The sequence below is a fragment of the Odocoileus virginianus genome, chromosome 18 (assembly GCF_023699985.2).
Source record: "Odocoileus virginianus isolate 20LAN1187 ecotype Illinois chromosome 18, Ovbor_1.2, whole genome shotgun sequence".
In the NCBI taxonomy this organism is placed as follows: Eukaryota; Metazoa; Chordata; class Mammalia; order Artiodactyla; family Cervidae; genus Odocoileus; species Odocoileus virginianus.
Window position 1 is genome coordinate 31,881,500 of NC_069691.1, and position 26,392 is coordinate 31,907,891.

Here is a 26,392-nt window from a genome sequence, read left to right on the forward strand (position 1 = left end):
CAGATTTCCCAGGAAACAGGTAAGGTGGTCTGGTATTCCCATCTCTTTAAGAGCTTTCACATTTTGTTATGATCCACACCGTCAAAAATTTTGGTGTAGTTGATGAAACTATATGTTTTTCTGGAATGCCCTTGCTTTCTCTATGATCCACCAAATGTTGGCAATTTGATCTCTGGTTCCTCTGCCTTTTCTAAACCCAGCTTCAATATCTAGAAGTTCTTGGTTCACGTTAATGCTGAAGCCTAGAATGCAAGATTTTCAGCTTGACCTTACTAGCATGGGAGATAAGTGCAAGTGTCTGATTGTTAGAACATTCTTTAGTACTACCTTTCTTGGGAATTGGGATGAGGATTGACCTTTCCCTGTGGCCCCTGCTGGGTCTTCCAGATTTTCTGACATACTGAGTGTAACACTTTGATTCATCATTTTTCAGGGTTTTGAATAGCTCTGCTGGAATTCCATTGCATCCACTAGCTTTATTGACAGCAGTGCTTCCTAAGGTCCACTTGACTTCACACTCCAAAATGTCTGGCTCTGGGTGACTGACCATACCATCGTGGTTATCTACATCATTAAGATCTTTTTTGTACAGTTCTTCTATGTATTTTTTCCATCTCTTTTTGATCTCTTCTACTTCTATGTCTCTACAGTTTCTGTCTTTTATTGTACCCATCTTTGGATGGAATGTTCCCTTGAGATTTCCATTTTTCCTGAAGAGATCTCTAGTCTTTCCCCTTCTGTTTTCCTCTATTTTTATGCACTGTTCATTGAAGAAGGCCTTCTTTTCTCCCCTTGCTATTCTCTGGAACTCTGTGTTTAGTTGGGTGTACATTTCCCTTTCCCCCTTGCTTTTCGCTTGTCTTCGTTCTTCAACTATTTGTAAAGCCTCCTTGGATAACCACTTTTCCTTCTTGCTTTTCTTTTTCTTTGGATGGTTTGTTCACTGCCTCCTGTACAATATTACCAACCTCTGTCCATAGTTCTCAGGCACACTGTTTACTAGCTCTCATCCCTTGAATCTGTTGATCACCTCCACTGCATATTCATAGGGGGTTTGATTTAAGTCGTACCTGGCTAGCTTAGTGGTTTTCCCGCTTTCTTCAGTTTAAGCCTGAATTTTGCTATGAGAAACTGATTATCTGAGCCACAGTTAGCTCCAGGTCTTGTTTTTGTTGACTGTGTACAGCTGTTCCATCTTTGGCTACAAAGAATTCAATCAGTTTGATTTCAGTATTGACCATTTGGTGATGTCTGTGTATAAAGTCATCTCTTGTTTTGTTGAAAAAGGGTGTTTGCTATGAACAGTACATTCTCTTGGCAGAATTCAGTTAACCTTTGTCCTGCTTCATTTTTGACACCAAGGCCAAACTGCCCTGTTACTCCAGGTATCTCTTGACTTCCTGCTTTTGTATTCCAATCCCCAGTGATGATTATAACATCTTTTTTAAGTGTTAGTTCTAGGAGGTCTTCTAGGTCTTCATAGAACTGATCAACTTAAGCTTCTTTGGCATTGGTAGTAGAGGCATAGGCTTGAGTTGCTGTGATGTTGAATGGTTTGCCTTGGAAACAAACTGAGACCATTCTGTCATTTTTGAGGTTCACCCAAGTACTGCATTTTGGATTCTTGTTGACTTTGAGGGTTACTCCATTTCTTCTGTGGGAATCTTGCCCACAGTAGTAGATATAATGGTCATCTGAATTAAATTCACCTGTTCCTGTCCATTTTAATTCACTGATTCCTAAGATGTTGATGTTTATTCTTACCATTTCCTGCTTGACCACTTCTAGTTTACCTTGATTTATGGACCTAGCATTCTAGGTTCCTATGCAATACTGTTCTTTGCAGTATCAGATTTTACTTCCATCACCAGATATATCCACAGCTGAGCATCATTTCCACTCTGGCCCGGCTGCTTCATTCTTTCTGGGGCTTTAGTAGCATATTGGATATCTTCTGACATGGAGGACTCACCTTTTGGTGTCATATCTTTTTGTCTTCTTATACAGTTCATGAGGGTCTCACGGCATGTATACTCGGGTGGTTTGTCATTCCCTCCTCCAGTGGATCACATATTGTCAGAACTTTCCACTATGACCTGTCCATCTTTGGTGGCTTTACATGGCATGGCTCATGGCTTCATTGAGTTATGCAAGCCCCTTCACCACAACAAGGCAGTGATTCATGAAGGGGATTTATGACCCCCTGATCTAGAGCCTCAATTAGAGATGTTGTGTTTGGGGCAGATAGACCATTTCAGTTCAGTTCAGTTCAGTCGCTCAGTTGTGTCCGACTCTTTGCGACCCCATGAATTGCAGCACACCAGGCCATCACAGACTCCCGGAGTTTATTCAGACACATGTGCATCAAGCTGGTGATGCCACCCAGCCATCTCATCCTCTGTCGTCCCCTTCTCCTCCTGCCCACAATCCCTCCAAACATCAGGGTCTTTTCCAATGAGTCAACTCTTCGCATGAGGTGGCCAAAGTATTGGAGTTTCAGCTTCAACATCAGTCCTTCCAGTGAACACCCAGGGCTGATCTCCTTCAGTGTCTTTAGTGTTAAACATTTCTTTTTCTTTGGGATGGTGTTGTTCCCTGTCTCATGTACAATGTCATGAAACCTCCATCCATGGCTGTCTGAGGAGGCCTTACAAATAGCTGTAAAAACAAGAGAAGCGAAAAGCAAAGGAAAAAAGGAAAGATATACCCATTGGAATGCAGAGTTCCAAAGAATAGCAAGGAGACATAAGAAAGACATCCTCAGTGATCAATGCAAAGAAATAGAGGAAAACAATAGAATGGGAAAGACTGGAGATCTCTTCAAGAAAATGAAAGATAACATGGGAACATTTCTTGCAAAGATGGGCTCAATAAAGGACAAAATGATATGAACCTAACAGAAGCCGAAGATATTAAGAAGAGGTGGCAAGAATACACAGAAGAACTGTGCAAAAAAGATCTTCACAACCCAGATAATCACGATGGTGTGATCACTCACCTAGAGCCAGACATACTGGAATGTGAAGTCAAGTGGGCCTTAGGAAGCATCACTACAAACAAAGCTAGTGGAGGTGATGGAATTCCAATTGCACTATTTCAGATCCTAAAAGCGGATGCTGTGAAAGTGCTGCACTCAATATGCAGCAAATTTGGAAAACTCAGCAGTGGCCACAGGACTGGAAAAGATCGGTTTTCATTCCGACCCCAAAGAAAGGCAATGCCAAAGAATGCTCAAACTACAGCACAAATGCACTCATCTCACACGCTAGTAAAGTAATGCTCAAAATTCTCCAAGCTAGGCTTCAGCAATACGTGAACCATGGACTGACTTCCAGATGTTTCAAGCTGGATTTAGAAAAGGCAGAGGAACCAGAGATCAAATTGCCAACATCCACTGGATATCGAAAAAGCACGAGAGTTCCAGAAAAACATCTATTTCTGCTTTATTGACTATGCCAAAGCCTTTGACTGTGTGGGTCACAATAACCTGGGGAAACTTCTGAAACAGCTGAAAATACCAGACCACCTGACCTGCCTTTTGAGAAACCTGTATGCAGGTCAGGAAGCAACAGTTAGAACAGGACATGGAACAATAGACTGGTTCCAAATAGGAAAAGGAGTACATCAAGGCTGTATATTGTCACCCTGCTTATTTAACTTATATGTAGAGTGCATCTTGAGAAACGCTGGGCTGGAAGAAGCACAAGCTGAAATCAAGATAGCCGGGAGAAATATCAATAACCTCAGATGTGCAGATGACACCACCCTTATGGCAGAAAGTGAAGAGGAACTAAAAAGCCTCTTGATGAAAGTGAAAGAGGAGTGTGAAAAAGTTGGCTTAAAGCTTAGTTCAGTTTAGTTCAGTCGCTTAGTTGTGTCTGACTCTTTGCAGCCCTATGACCTGCAGCATGCCAGGCCTCCCTGTCCATCACCAACTGCCAGAGTTTACCCAAACCCACATCCATTGAGTCGGTGATACCATCCAACCATCTCATCCTCTGTCGTCCCCTTTTCCTCCTGTCCCCAATCCCTCCCAGCATCAGGGTCTTTTCAAAGAGTCAGCTCTTTGCATCAGATGGCCGAAGTATTGGAGTTTTAGCTTCAACATCAGTACTTCCAATGAACACCCAGGACTGATCTCCTTTAGGATGGACTGGTTGGATCTCCTTGCAGTCCAAGTGACTCTCAAGAGTCTTCTCCAACACCAGAGTTCAAAAGCATCAATTTTTCGGCACTCAACTTTCATTATAGTCCAACTCTCACATCCATACATGGCTACTGGAAAAACCATAGCCTTGACTAGACAGATCTTTGTTGGCAAAGTAATGTCTCTGCTTTTTAATATGCTATCTAGGTTGGTCATAACTTTCCTTCCAAGGAGTAAGCGTCTTTTAATTTCATGGCTGCAGTCACCATCCACAGTGATTTTGGAGCCCAGAAAAATAAAGTCTGACACTGTTTCCACTGTCCCCATCTATTTCCCATGAAGTGATGGGACCTGATACCATGATCTTATTTTTCTGAATGTTAAGCTTTAAGCCAACTTTTTCACTCTCCTCTTTCACTTTCATCAACAGGCCCTTTAGTTCTTCTTCACTTTCTGCCATAAGGCTGGTGCCATCTGCATATCTGAGGTTATTGATATTTCTCCCGGCTATCTTGATTCCCGCTTGTGCTTCTTCCAGCCCAGCGTTTCTCATGATGTACCCTGCATATAACTTAAATAAGCAGAGTGATAATATACAGCCTTGATGTACTCCTTTTCCTATTTGGAACCAGTCTATTGTTCCATGTCCAGTTCTAACTGTTGCTTCCTGACCTGCATACAGGTTTCTCAAAAGGCAGGTCAGGTGGTCTGGTATTTTCAGCTGTTTCAGAAGTTTCCCCAGGTTATTGTGACCCACACAGTCAAAGGCTTTGGCATAGTCAATAAAGCAGAAATAGATGTTTTTCTGGAACTCTCGTGCTTTTTCGATATCCAGTGGATGTTGGCAATTTGATCTCTGGTTCCTCTGCCTTTTCTAAATCCAGCTTGAAACATCTGGAAGTCAGTCCATGGTTCACGTATTGCTGAAGCCTAGCTTGGAGAATTTTGAGCATTACTTTACTAGCGTGTGAGATGAGTGCATTTGTGCTGTAGTTTGAGCATTCTTTGGCATTGCCTTTCTTTGGGGTCGGAATGAAAACCGATCTTTTCCAGTCCTGTGGCCACTGCTGAGTTTTCCAAATTTGCTGCATATTGAGTGCAGCACTTTCACAGCATCCGCTTTTAGGATTTGAAATAGTGCAATTGGAATTCCATCACCTCCACTAGCTTTGTTTGTAGTGATGCTTCCTAAGGCCCACTTGACTTCACATTCCAGTATGTCTGGCTCTAGGTGAGTGATCACACCATCGTGATTATCTGGGTTGTGAAGATCTTTTTTGCACAGTTCTTCTGTGTATTCTTGCCACCTCTTCTTAATATCTTCGGCTTCTGTTAGGTCCATACCATTTCTGTCCTTTATTGAGCCCATCTTTGCAAGAAATGTTCCCTTGGTATCTTTCATTTTCTTGAAGAGATCTCTAGTCTTTCCCATTCTATTGTTTTCCTCTATTTCTTTGCATTGATCACTGAGGATGTCTTTCTTATCTCTCCTTGCTATTCTTTGGAACTCTGCAAATGGGTATATCTTTCCTTTTGCTTCTCTTGTTTTTACAGCTATTTGTAAGGCCTCCTCAGACAGCCATTTTGCTTTTTTGCATTTCTTTTTCTTGGTGATGGTCTAAATCCCTGTCTCCTGTAAAATTTCATGAACCTCCATCCATAGTTCATCAGACACTCTGTCTTTCAGATCTAGTCCCTTAAATCTGTTTTTACTTCCACTGTATAGTCATAAGGGATTTGAATTATGTCATACCTGAGTGGTCTAGTGATTTGCTTCACTTTCTTCAATTTAAGTCTGATTTTGGCAATAAGGAGTTCATGATCTGAGCCACAGTCAGCTCCCAGTCTTGTTTTTGCTGACTGTATAGAGCTCTCCATCTTTGGCTGCAAAGAATATAATCAGTCTGATTTCGATGTTGACCATCTGGTGATGCCCATGTGTAGAGTCTTCTCTTGTATTGTTGGAAGAGGGTGTTTGCTATGACCAGTGCGTTCTCTTGGCAGAACTCAGTTAGCCTTTGCCCTGCTTCATTTTGTACTCCAAGACCAAATTTGCCTGTTACTCCAGGTGTTTCTTGACTTCCTACTTTTGCATGCCAGTCACCTATAATGAAAAGGACATCTTTTTGGGGTGTTAGTTCTAGAAGGTCTTGTAGGTCTCCATAGAACTGTACAACTTCAGCTTCTTCAGCATTACTGGTTAGGGCATAGGCTTGGATTACCATGATATTGAATGGTTTGCCTTGGGAATGAACAGAGATCATTCTGTCATTTTTGAGATTGCATCCAAGTACTGCATTTCGGACTCTTTTCTTCACTGTGATGGCTACTCCATTTCTTCTAAGGGATTTCTGCTCACAGTAGTAGATATAATGGTCATCTGAGTTAAATTCACCCATTCCAGTCCATCTTAGTTCGCTGATTCCTAGAGTGTCAACGTTCACTCTTCCTATCTCCTGTTTGACCACTTCCAATTTGCCTTGATTCATGGGCCTAAAATTCCAGGTTCCTATGCAATATTGCGCTTTATTGCATCAAACCTTGCTTCTATCACCAGTCTCATTGACAATTGGGTGTTGTTTTTACTTTGGCTCCATCCCTTCATTCTTTCTGGAGTTATTTCTCCACTCATCTCCAGTGGCATATTGGGCACCTACCGACCTGGGGAGTTCATCTTTCACTTTCTTGTCTTTTTGCCTTTTCATACTGTTCATGGGGTTCTCAAGGCAAGAATACTGAAGTGGTTTGCCATTCCCTTCTCCAGTGGACCACATTCTGTCAGATCTCTCCACATTGAGAAAACTAAGATCATGGCATTGGGTCCCATCACTTCATGGCAAATCAATGGGGAAACAGTGATAGACTTTTATTTTTTGGGGCTCCAAAATCCCTGCAGATGGTGACTGCAGCCATGAAATTAAAAGATGATTACTACTTGGAAGAAAAGTTAATACCAACCTAGACAGCATATTAAAAAGCAGAGACATTACTTTACCAACAAAGGTCTGTCTAGTGAAGGCTATGGTATTTCCAGTAGTCATGTACGGATGTGAGAGTTGGACTACATGAAAGCTGAGCGACAAAGAATTGATGCTTTTGAACTGTGATGTTGGAGAAAACTCTTGAGAGTCCCTTGGACTGCAAGGAGATCCAACCAGTCCATCCTAATGGAATCAGTCCTGGGTGTTCATTGGAAGGACTGATGTTGAAGCTGAAACTCCAGTCCTTTGGCTACCTGATGCAAAGAACTGACTCCTTGGGAAAGACCCTGATGCTGGGAAAGATTGAAGGCTGGAGGAGAAGGGGACAACAGAGAATGAGATGGTTGGGTGGCATCACCTACTCAATGGACATGAGTTTGAGTAAATGCCAGGAGGTGTTGATGGACAAGGAGGCCTGGTGTGCTGCAGTCTATGGAGTCACAAAGAGTTGGACACAGCTTTAAAAGGCAGTCACTTACTGGCAAGATATTTCCTGACTTTAAGGACAAAGCATCTATGGATCCAATCCAGAAAACGTATTGTTGTTGTTTAGGCCTTCTTTTTGTACAACCAAGGGACTGTCAGCTCAGGGGTTAGCAGCTTTATAGATAAGGGCAGAACTGATCATAAATCCAATTTCATTTGCATGGAACAATAGAGTTAGTCTATCCCTTCCTGTCTTAAACCCTATATGCTTGCTTCTCTTCCTTATGAATAAATGTCATTTATGTATTTTTTCTAGAATGAGGCATTTTGGTCTGCATTACAATCCTGTTCAGGCAGATATCCTTTCTCCTCAATGATTTTTTTTTTTTAAATTATAGTTGATTTACAATGTTGTGCTAATTTCTGCTGGACAGCAAAGTGACTTAAAATGATTTAAAAGTGATTTAAAAAATATATATATGTTTTAAAAAATATTCTTTTCCATTATGGTTTATCCTAGGAGATTGGATATATTAGTGGTTTCCTGTGCTATGTAATAAAATGTTGTTTATCCATTCTAAATGTAAGAGTTTCTATCTAGCAACCCCAGACTCCTGGTCCATCCCTCACTTTCCCCACTCCTCCTTGACAACAAGTCTGTTGTCTGTGTCTGTGAGTCTGTTTCTGTTTTGTAGATAGGTTCATTTGTGCCATATCTTAGTCCTCAGTGACTTTTTTAAAGGCATCTGGGAACTTGTCTGCTGCCTCTCAGTTGTCAGAAGTTGCTTTTCCTGTTATCTTTGCATTTTTTAAAAGCCAAACCTCTTTTTAAAATTATCAAACCATTCTTTGCTGGCATTAAACTCTCCAGCTTTAGGTCCTTTGCCTTCCTTTTGCTTTAAGTAGTCATATAGTGACTTTGCTTTTTGTCTAATCATGTTATAGTCTATAGGTATGGCTTCCTTAGAGCAATGCTGCACCCACCTAAAAGCTGCCTTTTCAGTATAAGATAAAAAAGGTATATCACCAAAAGTGCAAAGTTTTCATACCTGCTCTTGTAGCTGCAGCCATGGCATCACTGATTTCTTTTTCTTTTATAATGGTCCCTGCACTAGATTCATTTATCTTGAAATGGCAGGCAGTCACAGCTATAGACCTGAAGCTTTGGTGCCTATCAAGCAGTTCAACTTTTTCTTGTTATGTCATGATTTTTCTTTGCTTCTTGGGAGCACTTCCAACATCAGTAGTGGTACATTATATGGGTCCCGTGGTGTTATTCAGGATTTACAGTATTGCACTAAACACAGTGAAAAAGTGAGAACTGAGAGAGAGAGAGAGAGAGAGACATTGATCAATCACTTTTTGCTGCAATATGAAACTTACTGGAAAGATGAATTGCTCATGTGGAGATGACTAGCATTACACCCATTTTAAGCAGATACTTGTAACATTTGAGCTCACTTGAGCAATGCAACAGGAGGTGGATACAAAATTATTAGTCATACACTATGATTACAGTTAATCTTATGGAGTTATGATATAACACTGAATCTGTATGTTTGCATTTCTTTGGACTGTGAGGCCATGTACAGTCTGTATGTGCATAAGTTTTGATAAATTTTAATTTTTAATAATAGATTTATGTATATTTTACAGTGGTAAATGATAAAATGGACTAGAACCTACATCTGTTTTATGCATTCTTGACATGCCTAACTTAATTTTTTTTTAATATTTCTAGGCTATGCAATTTGTGAAGTTTTTCAAATTGTCACAAACCTCCAAAAAATTATCCAAAGTATTTATTGAAAAAAATTATGTATAAGTGGACTCATGCAGTTCAAACACATACCCATGTTGTTCCAGAGCCAACTGTATATGTAATATATACACATATGCATCTGTCTGCTATATACCATATTTTAAAAATCTGTTTATCCACTGATAGACATTAGGGTTATTTCCATGTCTTGGCTGTTGTATTAAGACTATTGATTTTCAAGGCCATCAGGAGTTGGGGGAAGGGAATGTGGAATTAGAGCAAGTTTAAATGCCCCAAAACTTGCTGTTCTTACTGAGATTCAGATGATTTTATTTAGATAAAATGCTTCTTAGGTTAATTGTAAGCCTTTGGTTAATTTCTAGTTATGAAAAAATTTGATCTTGGTATTTTTTGCCAGTGTTCTGTTTTTAATTTTTTAAGTTTATTTATATTTATGGCTGTACTGAGTCTTTGTTGTTACACACGGTCTTTCTCCAATTTTGGGGAGCAGAGGCTACTCTCTCGTTGCGGTGTGCAGGGTTCTTATTGCGGGGGCTTCTCTTGTTGTGGCGCATGGGCTCTAGGCACACAGGCTGCAGGAGTTGTGGCCCACGGGCCCTAGAGTGTTGGCTCAGTAGTTGTCGCGCATGAGCTTAGCTGCCTGCAGCATGTGCGATCTTCCCAGACTAGGGATTGAACCCATGTCTCCTGCATTGGCAGATGAGAGTCTTTTTTGTGTGTGTGTGTGCAATAAAGTTTTATTAAAGTATAAAGGCGATTGAGAAAGCTTCTGACATAGACATCAGAAGGGCGTAGAAAGAGTACCCCCTTTGCTAGTGTTAGCAATGGAGTTATATACCCTCCAATGTATCCAAGAATGTCTGGAGGTTGTAAAGACCTCACCAGATCTACTCCCATAATTTACATTTTAAGATAACAGAGTTGACTAGAAGGTTTAATCCAAAGATTGTCCTCAGGCAGGATACATCCTTGTAAAGACCAGACCTACTCCCATAATTTATGTTTTAAGATAACAGAATTAGCCAGAGGGTTTAATCCAAAGACTGTCCTCAGGCAGGATACATTATATTGTTATATAATCCTAAGGAATGTAGAGGGAAAAAAGTAAAAAACCTTGTCCTTTCTTCCTCCTTGAATATTTCAGATCCCTCTCTCCCTGGGGACCCCTAGACTTCTTATCAACCTTATCAATTCTAGGAGAATTATGTTGCCAAAGGAAAGGGGTGTTTTTTTTTCTATAACTACTTCTTGCTGTTTAGGGGCGTGGTCCCTAAATTGTTAAGGCAACATATTCTCCTAACCCTCATATTGAGGGGCTCTGATCCAGGGGCCCCCAGTAATAGTTGGAGGAGGCTGTGCCACTCATAGGAGCTCAGACAACCATTTGTAAATTAAAAGCTTTTAGACAGTTAGAAAACCCCATTACACAGTTACAAATGTAAGGCAAAATTGTCATCAAAATGAAAAGTCACATTATGTCCATAGTTACATCAGTCCATTTTAGGGTTGTTAGATGTCATCAGTTTAAGAAGAGGCATCACATGAGATTGTTGAAGGTATTTGCAGACATGGAGAAAGTCTTTTCCTTGAAGTAGATATGTCCACCATGGGAAGCCTTCCACGGATGAAGAAGGGAGTGGTCCACAGACCCAGCAGTTAGACCGATTGTGGAATGCAGTGTAGGAGTGAGCCCAGGACAGGAAGGCATTGTCTTGAGGGTCAAATGGCAGACTCAGGATTTTTGGAGTCAGCATAAGTAGGCTCACATAGATTATCAGGCCCACCTTGTCCTGAAGGATCCCAGACGAGCCCCCAGGATGAAAGGTTGTTTCTGAGTCACGCAAAGACGCCGAGGTTCTTGGCCTCCGGAGGAGAAGAATTCAATCCGGGGCCAGAGACAAGGCTGGATCGCTCAGAGCTTTTGTGTAATAAAGTTTTATTAAAGTATAAAGGAGATTGAGAAAGCTTCTGACATAGACATCAGAAGGGCGTAGAAAGAGTATCCCCTGGCAGATAGATTCTTATCCACTGTACCACCAAGGAAGTCCTCGCCAGTGTTCTTGTAGGTTTAATAGAGGAAAGAATTTTTGGTGGTTCTTATTCTGCCTTTCTGATACTATTTATGTTCTCTGAAGATATTCTGAGGTTTCCTTCTCTTTGTATATATTCCTCTCAGGGAATGCTTTCTGTCCTTCCCATTTGATTTAGAACTCATCTTTTATGTTGGGGGATTTTAAAAATATCACGTTTTCTTGTGTTTAAGAGTGAGGGACTAAAAAACTTATTGGAAGCTTTGCAGTATTAGCTCTTTCAACCATGATCTTTGTTGTAGGATTATCTGGTGGATATTTGAAACAGATAAAACCCTCCTACCTTCCCCAACTGACTTACGAAGATGAAGGAAGCAGAAAACTAGATTGAGTCATTGTCAAAATCCCAGGCTTTTATTGCTCCATCAGTGAACAGAAAGAAACATTCAGGGAGCAAATAATTTCAGTCTTCTTTAAACTCTACCAGAGAATAAGAAAGATAAGTATGTTATCGTGATAACATACTAAACTAATAATCCTGACACTAAACTGACAAGGATACAAGAAAAGATAATTATAGCCAATCTCACTCATGAATATAGGTGCAAAAATATTATGTAAAATTAGCCAACTGAATATAGCAAAATAGAAAAGCAGATATAATATAAAAAGCATTTATATAAGAAATATCAAGTGAGTCTAACATTAGGAAACTAATCAAGGTAATTTTAATTAATGTAATCTGTTAGCTTAATTCTGTAATGTAAGTTTCTTACATAATTATGTGAATAGAATGTGAATAGAATTCCTAAAAGCTACACTATACTGAGGAAAACATTTTTTTTTTTCAGAAAAAACTGTGTAGCTATGTTTATTTCTACATCCAATAATGTATAGTAATTATCACATAATATTAGTGATGACAACTTCTGCATTAAAACTGATTTTTAGGTCAGAATTTCATCTACATCTTGAAAGACTTTTATTTGAAAGCTGTCTGTTAAGTGATATTTAATATAAGTCAAGCTTCATAAAGTAAAAGTCCTAACCAGCAGTTCATTTTCCAGTTCTTTTTTATAGGATTAAACTCAAACTCACATGGAATGATGGGCATCCATTAGTGTAGTATTTGGAATGATTGTATTCTTTCTATATTATTTATCGATAGAATGGGAATCACAAGTCATCTGATAAATAAATCCTGTGAGACTTCCGGAATATTTTAATACCTTTTACGTGATTTAATAGTGCTTGAAATAACTGCCATCCACTATGAGATAAGTTTTCCTGGTTATAGACTTTTTTAATTTCAAGTTACTTGTATTACTTTGTAATTAGCTTTGTGAATTGCTCTTTATTTATATTTAAATCCAGTCTTTTTTCTGTAAGCTATAGGGTTTCGTCCTTCTTTAACTACAAGTATATAAAAGATAAGTTATGTATACTGATAAGTCAAATATAATCTGACACTACTACGTCTTATAGCCAATCTCACTCATAATATAGGGCATAATTTTTAATTACCACTGAATATAGTGAAACTGATTAAATAAAAGCTTTATAAAAAATTAGTGGTCTAACATGGAAACTATCAATGTATTTTAATGTAATCAGTTCCATTCATTATGTAAGTTCTTACTAATTGGTGTGTGATTTGAATTCCTGCTAACTATAACTGCTGCGATAACATTTGGTTTATTGTTCTTTTCAGATACTGTTCCCTTGGTGTGTATTGCCCCTAGTAAGTATTATCCTAATAGTTAGTGATGCAGATTCTCATTAACTGATTTTTAGAGAATTTCCCACTACACTTGGGTTTTATTAGTGTCTGTACTAATTTTATTATCCAGCTTCATAACTGTATACACAATAGTTTTAAGTAGATGGTTGAAAGTTGGAGATTATGTATCTGTAAATGAAGAAGGCATGTAATTTAACAGTGGATTTGAATTAATACTATTGATTGCTTAAAGGAGAAGTTCCTATCATATAGAATAATGGTGTCTGATACTTGTGTATGCTTGATGGTCTTAAACATGCTTTCATATATGAAGGTGCTATTATGATGTAATCAGATTACATAACACTATTCATCATACCATTTGTTTCTGAATCTGGAGAGTCATGATAAAAACTGTGAGTGCTTCTGTTGGTTGTAGACAGTGTTGGCAAACTCTTGCTTTGTTCTTATCTATGATAGCTTAACTATTGAAAATGTATAAGTAGATGAACTTCTGTATATTAAGGAATTTCCATTAGCTGAAGAAAATAATTCTTAAGAGTTCATATGAATATGAAAGTTTATAGAATAGTAATTACAAATAAGGGAATGTGAAGAGAAGGAATTTAAATTTTGTTCTTCACTCTTTGATTATGGACTATGCTGCCGGGTCCTTTCCAAACTTAGAATCTTTTATAGAGAATTATATTTGGTGCTTGCAACATTCTCACTCAGACTCTGATGACAACTTTTGAGTGGCTAGGAATATGTGGAAACATGTATATTTGTGTGTAATATATGTGTGTATGTTCCCAAATAAGATGATGCTGGTGAGGGAAAAATGGAAAACAGGACTTTGTCAAAGGCCTTAAGTGAGAATGATGAATCTAGATTAGTTACTGTGGAAATATCTTTGATATGTGTGTTAACTTTATATTTGAACTTCTATAAAATTAAACTGATTTCTGAGTTAGTTGGAAAAGAAGAGTAAGAGATTTAAATAGAACTACTTGATGCCGTTTTCTTTTTTTTTTTTTGATGTTGTTTTCTTTCAGTAGTACAGCAGAGATTTAAAATCTTGAAAACTGAAGAGAAAATGAAATACAGCCATCTAGTGGCTGCAACTTTAAAAGCTCTAAGCATAGAAAGCATGAACTCACATAAAAATCTCTCAAGGGTCATTATTAGGTATTCAAGCTAATCATTGCTTATCACACAAAGGAGAAACATACATTTGTTTTACTAAATATTTAAATAAAATTTTAATGAGGAGGGAAAACCTTGTATATGACAGTTGAACTTTATGTAAATATTCTCAGAGGTCAGTTGAACTAGCATAACATTATAGTAAGCTATATACATTTTCAGTTGTAATGTGTATTAATTATAAAACTCCAGTAGTGCTTTTAAAAAGCATTTATATTCTGAAACATCACTGAATGATATCTGGACCTCTCTTGCTTATATAAATGAACCTATTATGATGGTTGACGTACAGGTTTAGTTGCTCATTAAATTTTAGTCATTGTTGGCTTACAAATTTTAATGATGCAGAAATGAACTGTTTTCTAGGAGCAAGATAATGCTGTACAAAATATGCACAAGAAAGTAGAAAAATTAGAAGCTGAACACACGGAGTGCTCTGACCTTTTACGACGACAAACAAGTGAACTTGAGTTTAGTACTCAACGAGAGGAACGTCTTAGAAAAGAGTTTGAGGTATATTTTTTCATTTTTTTATAGCATATATATGTTGTCCAGTTAGTAATTTAAGGTCAGAGAAAGTTTTTCTCTGCAATAAAATATAGTATTTTGACATTTATTTATATTGAATATTGGCTTCCTTAAAAACTTTTGTATCTGAATACATTTTATTTTGCTCCTAATTAAAAAATACTCATTTAAAACAATTGTCCTGAAATATTTGGAAGGTTAGGATGTAACTGTTTACATTACAGGGTTGGGGAAGCAACACAGGAAAAGATTTTGTACACCTAATATTAATTTCTAATTTTGAGTGTTTGAATCCTGTGTAGCTGCTTAGTTTTGTGAAATGCTTTTCAAGTTAGACTTTAGATGGGAAAGAAGCATCAATTTAAGAATAAAAAAATGTGATTTTTATGAGTAAATGATACTGTGATAACCCTTTAATCTTGAGAGATATCTAACTTATTAGTTAATTTTAAAAAAGGATTTTCTTTTTCTTTGTGGGAAATTATTTCAATCGATAAAGAACTCTTAAACATAATTTATAGTTTTTATAAGGTAAATAAACATTTATTAAGAGTATGTAATGATAAAATGCTGAAGGTGCTCTTGTTAAACTCACTTCTGTCATTTAACATTGTGCCAAGAATTTTAGCCAAAAATATATAAAAATAAGAACAATGATAGGAATTATAATTTTTGGAAAGAAAGAGGTATGATTCTTATTATTTTCAGATAACATGGTAATAACCCTAAATGGTCAAGAAAATCAACTTTGAAATTATTGATGCCAGTAAGAACATTCAATAAGAAGGTCAAGAAGAAAATAATATATAATAATTATGTTTACATCTTACATACCAGCAATAATCAGAGAATAAGATACTATAAATGTTTTTGTTACAATGACAAAATAGGAATACAGCTAACAACAAGTACATTAAAATTATGAATTGTAACTGAGAGTCTTAAGAGAGAATGGTGAAACATTTTGGAAACACTTAACGGTGTACTGATATGAATCCTCCCTACATTATTATTATGGGTTAAAGCAGTTCCAGTAAAAAATTCAGTGCAGGGCCTCCCTGTTGGCTTAGTGGTAAAGAATCTGCCTGCCAATGCAGGAGACACAGGAATAGAAAGTATAAAGGCCACGAGATGTGAATGTGCTTGAAAAGTTTGAGGAACAGCAAGTAGGCCATTGTGGTTGAAATGTATTGAACAAGAGAGGAGATTAGTAGGATATATTGAATGGTAGGTAGATATTATACAGTCTTGAAGGTCTTTTGGAATTTTGTAATAACTTTGGCTTTCTTTCTGAGATGTAAAGATGTTGGGCAGTTTTGAGGAGAGGAGTGACATGTCCCCTCTGATTTGTTCTGTATACTCTTTGGAAGACAGATTGTAAGAGGCCACTTAGGAAACTATTGAAATAATCAGAGATCGTGGTGTTTTAGACCAAAGTAGTGGTAGAGGAGGTGGTCAGATTTTGTATGTGTTTTTAGAAGACAGAACCAGTAGGGTTTGCAGACTCACTGGACCTGGCTTGTGAGAGAAAAAGAAAGGGAATAAAGGATAATGCCAAAGATTTTGGCTTGAGCCTTTGGGGAATGATGCTGCTGTTTACTCAACATGGTCAAGGATGCAAGTGGAGTAAATTTGGGAAAGGCGCGGAGTTTTGTTTTAGGCAACGTTAAATTGGGCATGCCCGTTAGACATCCATTTGGAGACATCCATTTAGCACTCACAATCAAGTATTGGTCTTGGGGAAACCTTACTGTAGAGAGAGGAGATGTGCTGAATCTTCCGTTGGCAACTGGGGAAATGTTACAGTCTGTAGGTGCTTTCTCTTTGTTTCTTGAGTTTCTACAAGGAGTGATCTGCCAGTTTCCTCTTTGGTGGTTATTAAATGGAAGAAGGAAATGGAGGAAAAATCTGTGTATCATTCTTTTCAGTGTACAGAATTTCCCTTGGTTTCCCTCTTGTGTACCAGCTCTCCTACTCCTGATCTGCCCACCTCGTGTCTCTCCATGTCCAACCTGGGTTCAGATTGACATTTTCCAGGTAATAAACCTCCAGTTTGTGAGTTTCTGTAGTGGTTAGAGAGGTGTAGTTGTAGGGCTAGTTAAGGTGGGGAGGTGGATGCCTGGAGGTTAAATTTTTCATACTGACGATATTAAAAACTTTGTTGAGATAATTTGCATGCTACAAATTCGCCCGTTTATAGTGTACAATTCAGTGGTTTTTAGTATATTCACAGAGCTGTACAACTATCACTACAATTTATTTGAGTGTGTTTTCATCACGTCAGTAAGAAACTCCACACCCAAGAGCTATCACTGTCTTCTTCCCTATCCTCTCATCCCTAAAAAGACATTAATCTGTTTCTATATATTTGTCTGTTCTCATTCTCCTCTTCTCCCAACCTCTCATCCTAAAAAGACATTAATTTACTTCTGGTTCTATAGCCTGTTCTGGACATTTCATATTAATAGAATCATATAATATATGGTCTTCTGTAAGTGTTTTCACTTAGCACGATGTTTTTAGGATTCATCCATGTTGTATCACATATCAGCACTTCATTCCTCTCTATTACTATATAGATATAAGATCACATTTTGTGTTTCCTTTCATCAGGAGATAGACATTCATGTTGTTTTCACTTCTTGACTATTATGAATAATGCCTTTATGGACATCTGTGTACAGTGTTTTGTGTGGACGTGTCTTTAGTTTTTAGTTGCACCTTGGAGTGCAACTGCTGGGTGACACGATAACACTATTTTTAAATTTTGGGAAACTATCAGACTGTTTTACACAGTGAGAGTACTGTTTTTCATTTCCACCAGCAATCTATGAGGGTTCCAGTGTCTTCTGACGCTCACCAACACTTGCTATTATCATTATTTCCAACTATAACCACTTTAGCGGATGTATAATGGTATCTTGTGGTTTTGCTTTGCATTTCTCTGATCACTAATGATGTTGAATATCATTTCATGTGCTTATTGGTCATTTGTATATCATCGGGGAAATGTCTATTCAGGTCCATTATACAATAAAAAAAAAATTGGGACCGGCACCAACTTCCAGCCAGTAGTGGACCGCCCCCCCCCATGCTCGCAGGTAAGCCCTCCGTTTTTTCAGTCCAGACATCAGAGCTCTTTAGTGCCCCGGGGCAGCGACAGGGAAACTGAAGAAAAAGAACAGCCAGCTGTGGCAGAGTTGCAGTGGGAGCATTGTGTGGGAGCATTGTCTGGGCGCCGAGGTCCCGTCTCGCCTGCAAAACAAACTCTTTCACCCCTTCCTCTCGAGGAGTGCCAAGTCCCGGTGTGCTGGAGCTGAGGGTCGGGCCCGTTATACATTTTAATAAGTTATTTATGCTCTATGATTGTAAGATGTTAATAATAAGAAAATGGGGTATAGGTTCCTTATTAATAATAAGGAACTCTCAATAGCAATGCCAAATATGAACTTGGCAAAGATAAATTACTCATACTCTTACCACATGTGGTCTTATTTTATATAAGGCTAAAGAAAAAAAATTGAAAGTGAGATTATATTTTAAGTAATATTTTTAGCTTGTTTTTTGTGCTGAAAATTTTTTTTGAGGCAGAAGACTCAGAATGTATAATCATACTTTATATTATCATTTTTTATATGTGTTTGTAGATAGCCTATTAGAAAAGAATTAGAACAGGGTTAAAGTTCTAAATATACTTAGAATTAAAAAAATCATTTAGAAGTCACTTTAGGATGCTATTAAAGTCTATGATCATCACTAAAAACATTTTAATTGCCTCTAGGTATGAAGAAGTGCTAGGTAACAGTGATTTTTGTGGATAAGGTTCTTGATAAGTCAGTTTTGACTCAATTGAGAAAATGTCTAATGCCTAACCTTTAGGATTTGTTTTTGGATAACTCAGAATTGATTTTTTTCTTGTAAAATGCTTACTTGCCCCAATGTCTTATTTTTAAATTGATTAATGTTATAAACATAAAACTGTTTTAGGCTAGTTTTACATTGAGATTTTTCTTAGCTACTCTGTGGATACTTTTGATAATCCCAGGTCTGTGCTTTTGGAGAATTTGAAGCTTTGAGGGTGTCCAAAGAGTCTCTATTTTTATTCTATTTTTAAGAATTCTCTAAATGGACTTTGCCACCAAAGGTCCATATAGTCAGAGCTATGGTTTTTCCAGTAGTCATTTATGGATGAGGGAGTCAGACCATAAAAAAGGCTGAGTGCTGAAGATTGACACTTTTGAACTATAGGGCTGGAGAAGACTCTTGAGAGTCCCTTGGACAGCAAGGAGGTCAAACCAGTCAGTCCTAAAGGAAATCAACCCTGAATGTTCTTAGGAAGGACTGATGCTCAAGCTGAAGCTCCAAAACTTTCAACAACTGATTCAAAGAGCCAGCTTATTGGAAAAGACCCTGATGATGGGAAAAATTGAGAGCAAGAGGATAAAAGGGTGACAGAGGATGAGATGGTTGAATGGCATCACTGACTCAATGGACATGAGTTTGAGCAAACTCTGGGAGATAGTGAAGGACAGGGAAGCCTGGCGCGCTGCAGTCTGTGGGGTCACAAGGAGTCAGACGTGACTGATGACTGAACAGCAACAAAGTGAGCAAGTGTAGTCCTCTCACTTATCTATGCTTCTTCATGTTTAGACACCTTACAGATTTCTGCTTTATATTTAAGTGAATGTATTTTATATTGGCTGTTTGACAAGAAGATGATATAATGAAGGAGAAGTTAAATTTCTAGAGAGCAGTTTATGCTAGTTTTACATTCTGTTATGACTGTGTGGGTGAGCACACGTGCACAGTCATTAAGAACTAGTAATTCAAGGTACAACACAGAGATCAAATTGCCAACATCAGCTGGATCATCGAAAAAACAAGAGTTCCAGATAAACACCACTTTTGCTTTATTGATGATGCCAAAGCCTTTGACTGTGTGGATCACAACAAACTGTGGAAAATTCTTAAAGAGATGGGAATCAGACCACCTGACCTGCCTCTTGAGAGACCTGTATGCAGGTCAGGAAGCAACAGTTAGAACTGGACATGGAACAGACTGGTTCCAAATTGGGAAGGGAGTGCATCAAGGCTGTATATTGTCACCCTGCTTACTTAACTTCTTTGCAGAGTACATCTTGCAAAATGCCAGGCTGGATGAAGCACAAGCTGGAATCGAGATTACTGGGAGAAATATCAGTAACTTCAGATATGCAGATGACACCACCCTTATGGCAGAAAGTGAAGCACTAAAGAGCCTCTTTTTTTTTTTCTAGTATGTTCTGAAAACAAAGCTATGCAAACACACACACTACATAACTATTCTTTTTTTTTTTCATTTATTTTTATTAGTTGGAGGCTAATGAGGGAAAGAGGAGAGTGAAAAGCTGGCTTAAAACTCAACAGTCAGAAAACTAAGATCATGGCATCTGGTCCTATCACTTCATGGCAAATAGATGGGGAAACAGTGGAAACAGTGAGAGACTTTATTTTTTTGGGCTCCAAAATCACTGCAGATGGTGACCGTGGCTATGAAATTAAAAGATGCTTGCTCCTTGGAAGAAAAGCTATGACCAACCTAGACAGCACATTAAAAAGCAGAGATGTTACTTTACCGACAAAAGTCCATCTAGTCAAAGCTGTGGTTTTTCTTGTAGTCATGTATGGATGTGAGAGTTGGACCATAAAGCAAGCTGAGCGCCGAAGAATTGATGCTTTTGAACTGTGGTGTTGGAGAAGACTCTTGAGAGTCCCTCGGACTGCAGGGAGATCAAACCAGTCAATCCTAAAGGAAATCAGTCCTGAATATTCATTGGAAGGACTGATGCTGAAGCTGAAATTCCAATCCTTTGGCCACCTGATGTGAAAAACCGACTCATTGGAGAAGACCCTGATGCTGGGAAAGATTGAAGGCAGGAAGAGAAGGGGATGACAGAGGATGAAATGGTTGGATGGCATCACCAACTCAATGACATGAGTTTGAGCAAGCTCTGGGAGTTGGTGATGGACAGGGAAGCCTGGCGTGCTACAGTCCATGGAGTTGCAAAGAGTTGGACATGACTGAGCGACTGAACTAAAGTGATAATCATATCATGGTTTGGGTGGACTTCGGGAGTTGGTGATGGACAGGGAGGCCTGGAGTACTGCAGTTCATGGGGTCACTAAGAGTCAGACACGACTGAGCAACTGAACTGAACTGAACTGAATCAGTGTTATTTTTAAATCAGGATTAATATAAAATCAAATAATAGTAAAGAGCAAAATTGTTAAAATTTTAATTTAACAGAGCACATTATTTAATGTTAGTAATAGCAAACTAAATCAACTAGACATTTGCCCTAATAAATGATTTAAATTTTATTGATGCTTTAGCAGTTACATTTCATGAAAAGGTGATTTTTTTTTTTAAAGGTGATTTTTTAATGTGCCTTGGCTAAAGAAGTTTATATATATGTGGCTTAATCATCTTAACGTGGATCAATGGTTTCTTAGATTAAAAAAACAAAACAAAACAAACTCCCAATCCAATTTTCTGAATGTGGTGCTGGGTACCAGAGAACCAAGGGAAAAGGGAACTGGAAAAAGAAATATCCGCAGCTTTTATAAACCTCTTTACAACTAGGGGAGTTTTTTTTTTTTTTTTTATCATGGGAAATAAGCTTAACTCAATAAGAAAAGAGAAAAGAGAAGATGCAAACCTAATTCTGAGAGAACTGAAGAATCTCATGAAGATTATAGAGGAGAGAGAACAGTGTTTGCAAATAAATTCTGAATTGCTCCTGTCAGTCATATTCTATATTATGGTAAAATAAAGAAGGGTAGAGTGTAGCTTTTTCCTTTACACGTATACTATACTCAAGTGAAAAAGGAAAAGAAAATGGATCTCACCTTTCGTATTGTCCATGAAAATAACCTGATATGAATCATCTTTTTCAAGGCATCATGTGTTTGTAGCAATGGTTTTTAAACTTATTTGTGTTGATTACCAACTATAAATGATAAGTAATGAAATCACCTGGGTTATACTATCGTGCTTATAAGTATTATACATTTTTGTATCTATGTTCATAATGGATTTTAAAACCGGAAATTTTAAAGTAAAGATGATTTTAAAGATGCTAAATTAATTTATTACCCTGCCGATCAGAATTTATGGCTCGTAAATTCTGTTCCTTAGAGATTTTGGCTTTTCAAGGTATCTTTTTTGATAATGTAAAATACTTTGAGATCCTCAGTGTAAGAACTCCAAGTATAGTAACTACTCTTGATTTCCCCCACACAGGTAGTATTATAGTTAATTGTTAACACACATATATTATTTACAACCACTAAAATATATATACTTACCTTTAAAGTAACCATTATAGAATTAATCAGCCCATTGGAATCATCTTCTTGAAGATGGATTATTATTGATTGGTTACTTCTAGAAGTATTCATTAATAGAAAATATCAGGTGATAAAATGTGAAACAAAAGTTAAATAAACAACCACTTTCTATTTACACAGCTATTGACATTCTGGGGTAAATTTTGTGCAGCTGTTTTTTGGAAACAGTACTGTATGGCACACTACTGAAAAATCTCTGATTAGCGGGTACTTGTGTGGTATTTCCTCCCTTTTTCTTGATGTCCATTTTAGTAGACTTCATGTCATATATGAAGGTTTTTCTGCTTGACTGATCCCTTTAAGTTCATGTATAATCCTCAAGACTGGGTATACTTGAGGAGGCAAGAATGTATAATAGTAGGAACTGTTTTTGCCCAGTCTCAGAAAATTCATTGTATGCATGTTTTCATAACTTTTGTGAAACTCTGGAGCAGGCCTGTGGAAGCCATGGGAGCGGATGTGATGTGGAGAACAAATATGGACTGGATGTGTTTGGTTAGTTCTGCTGCTGAACTGGAACTGGCTCATGTCCTGTGTTACGATAGAATAACGTTTTCTGTGTATGTTACCTTCTTCAAAGAATGAACACTCACTTTTCTTAAGTGGAGCAGATTATCTAATTGGGTTTATTGTAATTAATGAGATATAAATCATAAAATAAAAAAAAATGGGTACAATGAACAGTAGAATTTACTGGAATAAAAATCTCCTGGCAGTATATTGAAGTCAGAAAGGATGTGACAACTAGCTAATAAATGATAAAATATGTGATTATTTTTTGTCACATAAAGAACTCCGATGTTCATAGTATTAGGAAACAGACAGTACATAGTATAATCTTTGTATTACAAGCAAACTTCTATATAGTTAAGTTTGCCGGTGGTGTCTATGAGTTTGTGTTGGATTTTGTACTTTGATCTGAATTCTCTTATGCTTTCTGCTCTTGCTTTTCTGATTATATTGTGATGGGAGACTAATAGAGAGTCAGATTATGATTGTTAATGTTAGTTCTGTAGGTTGATACTGGAGAAAAATATTTGTGAACAGCAAGTTGATGTTCCTCTAGCACCCTCTGCTGGATATAAGAATTAATTCACCAGACTAGAAGATTAAAAAAAAAAAATTTTGTTAGAAGGGAATGGCTACCCACCCCAGTATTCTTGCCTGGAGAATTCATTGGATAGAGGAGGCTGGCAGGCTACAGTCCATGGACTCGCAGAGAGTCAGACATGACTGAGCGACTAACGATTTAATTATGTTTATCAACAAAATGCACTCTTTGAGAAATTTGTTTAAAGATATGAAGTTTTTTTGCTGTCTTTACTGATTGCTTTAGTAATAATAAACAGTTTATAAATTTTTCTTCTGTGCGTTTCATTTAAAATAGGAAAGTATGAAATGTGATCTTTGGTTTATAATTTCAACCTGTTTGATTTTGGTTTCAGTTCAGTCGCTCAGTCGTGTCCAGCTCTTTGCGACCCCATGGACTGTGCCTCGCCAGGCTCCTCTGTCCATGGGATTCTCCAGGGAAGAATACTGGAGTGGGTTGCCACTGCCTTCTCCAATTGACTTTTGGGGTAAAATCAGATAAATTCATATGACAATAGTACATGAAAAATGAAGACTTATATTGTTGACTCTTGTCGTGGAAACACTGAATAGTCTGTATTTTAATAAAATATAACACTTGATTAAATTATGTGGATGCCGCTTGGGTGTGAAAGAGTATTTTAATATTATTAGACTGGTTTCTTCTGTTTGCCGTCTGTTAGCTTTTCACGTGCTTTAATCTTTATTCTCAATGTCTGTGGATTGTTTCCTTGACACTAGTTAGACTTCTGGCCTGCAGAACCTAACACAACTATTTTGAATATTGAGAAAGTTGACTTAGTTCTTCAAGGAGAGGAACTTCATCTTGTGGCATTACACTGAAAGAAAATTTATTTTACTAGTGTTGGCCCAACCTAGGGTAATACTGATTTTAATCTGTCTAACCATAAGAATCGTTCTGCTCTAGTATATACCATGCTTTATACCAGCAAGCAATGGGGAACCCTTGTTCTAAGGATTCAAAGCCAGCGTTGAGAGGAACTCTTTAACAGAAATCAAGAAGCTGTATATAGACGGCTGTCACTTCTTTGAAATGTCATTAGTTCTTGCACTTAAGGATTCTTTTTATTTTTTTATTGAAGTATAATTTATGTACCATTGACTACACCTTTTAAGGTATGCCCTCAGGGTTATGGAACCATTACTGCTGTCTGGCTCCGGAACATCCTTATCCAATAAGAAACTTTATGCCCATTAGCAGTTGTTGCTCATTCCTCCCTTCCCATCTCCCCAGCTACTGGAAACAACTTTCTGTCTCTGTGGATTTGCCTGGTTTGCCTATTCCGGCCATTTCATATAAATGATGTTATTTAATATATAGTTTTTTGTATCTGGTTATCTTTCACTTAACGTATGTTATCAAGGTTAATCTCTGTTGTGGCATGTGTTGGTATGTAGTTCCCTTTTAATGGCCAAATGATATTCCATTGTGTGGATATAGCATGTTTCATTTATCCATTCATCAGTTGATGGGCACCTGGGTTTTTTTTTTTTTTTCACCTTTTTGTGTTTAGATTCTGAACTGTAGCAGACATTATGGGAATGTGCTTTGCTCAAAGAAAAGTATATTCGTTTCTTCTCCACAGACTGCTTGATTAGTTTTTAGATTATTCTATTTTTATGTATGTCCTTTCTGGTTGTGATATATTACCAGCTCTGTCTATATGCAGAAAAAGAAAAGACAGGAGAGAAGAGGAAAAATCAAATTAATCAAGCCGAGCATTAAAAAAACCTTCAGCTAAGGCTAAATGATAGAGTAAGTATAATGAATAGAGACATTTCTAGCCCAAATTTTATCTAAGAAAGGAAATTAAATTAGTAGTGTCTTTCTCTGTCACTGATGAACTGTCTATATTTGACAGAATCCTAGGTGTGGCTCTTCTTTACTAGTATCATCCTGAGACATGTGCAGCATGGTGGCCCCATAGCCTAGTCTCACGGCCCTAACTAATAAATTAGACTTTGTCACAATGAAAACTTTTATGTGAAAGACACTGATATTAAGGAATAAAAAGACAAGCTGTAGACAATATTTGAGAGTAAATGTTTGCAAATCACATATCCAACAAATGACATGTATCCAGATTATATGATAAATTCACAAAATTCAATAAGAGAAAAAACAACCCAATTAAAAAATGAGGAAAAGATTTAAGCAGAAACTTCACCAGAGAAGATGTACAGATGGTAAGTAAACATATAGAAAGATGCTCAGTGTCATTAGTTATTAGGAAAATAAAAATTGAGACTAAAATGAGGTACCATTATGTTCCTATTTGAATGTCTAACCTTGACCCCCAGATAACTCAAAAGAATACCATGCCACCATGGTCAAGTGTTGGTGAAATTAGAAACAATTTGCAAAACAGTTTGGCAGTTTCATAAAACATTAATGTACACCTACCATCTGACCCAGTCATTCTGTCCCTCACTATTGACCCCAGAGAAACAAAAGATAAAGATTTATACACAAATATTCATAGCAGGTTGGTTTGTACAGCCCAAACTGGAAACAGTTCAAATGTCCATCAGTTGGTGAACTGAGAAACCAGATGTGATGTATCAACACAGTGGAACACTTTAACAACAGAAGGTGAACTGTTAATATGTGCAACCACGTGGATGAAATGAATAATTTTGTGAGAAGAAAGAAGCCAGACAATAAAGAGTGTGCACTCTATGATTCAATTTATATTGAATTCTGGAAAACAGGAAATGATCTGTAGTGACTAAAAGCAGGTCATTGGTCACTTGAGGATGTGGGTAAGGTAGCGAGGGCATGGATGAAGAGATTACCAAGGGACACAAGGAATTTTTTAGGGCTGATGGAAGTATTTTTCTGTCTTGATTATGGCAATGATTTTGTGTGTGTGTGTGTGTATACATATACACATTAATGTATATACACAAAACTTACCAAGTTCTACACTTTCATTATGTGTAATTTATTTTTTGTGTGTGTGTGTAATTTATTATATGTAAAGTATTATTTAGTGAAGAAAAAGAAGGCAAGCTCTGGAGCATTCTTCCTGAGCATGATTTTCACAGTATGACTTTTACACTCTTGCAAAT

The 26,392-nt window shown here is 37.4% G+C and overlaps 1 protein-coding gene across 8 annotated transcripts in view; it reads left to right on the plus strand.

Moving 5' to 3' along the window:
* The window catches only part of CCDC171 (coiled-coil domain containing 171), a 327,536-nt gene that overhangs the window by 36,509 nt on the left and 264,635 nt on the right, over positions 1 to 26,392 (plus strand). For all 8 annotated transcript variants that reach the window (XR_011492812.1, XM_070480539.1, XM_070480537.1 and 5 more), the window contains one exon: positions 14,660 to 14,806. Coding sequence is in view for 7 of the 8 variants with exons in the window: in XM_070480539.1 (XP_070336640.1) it covers positions 14,660 to 14,806 (147 nt within the window). In the remaining variant the exon portion in view is untranslated. The remainder of the gene's footprint in view (positions 1 to 14,659; positions 14,807 to 26,392) is intronic.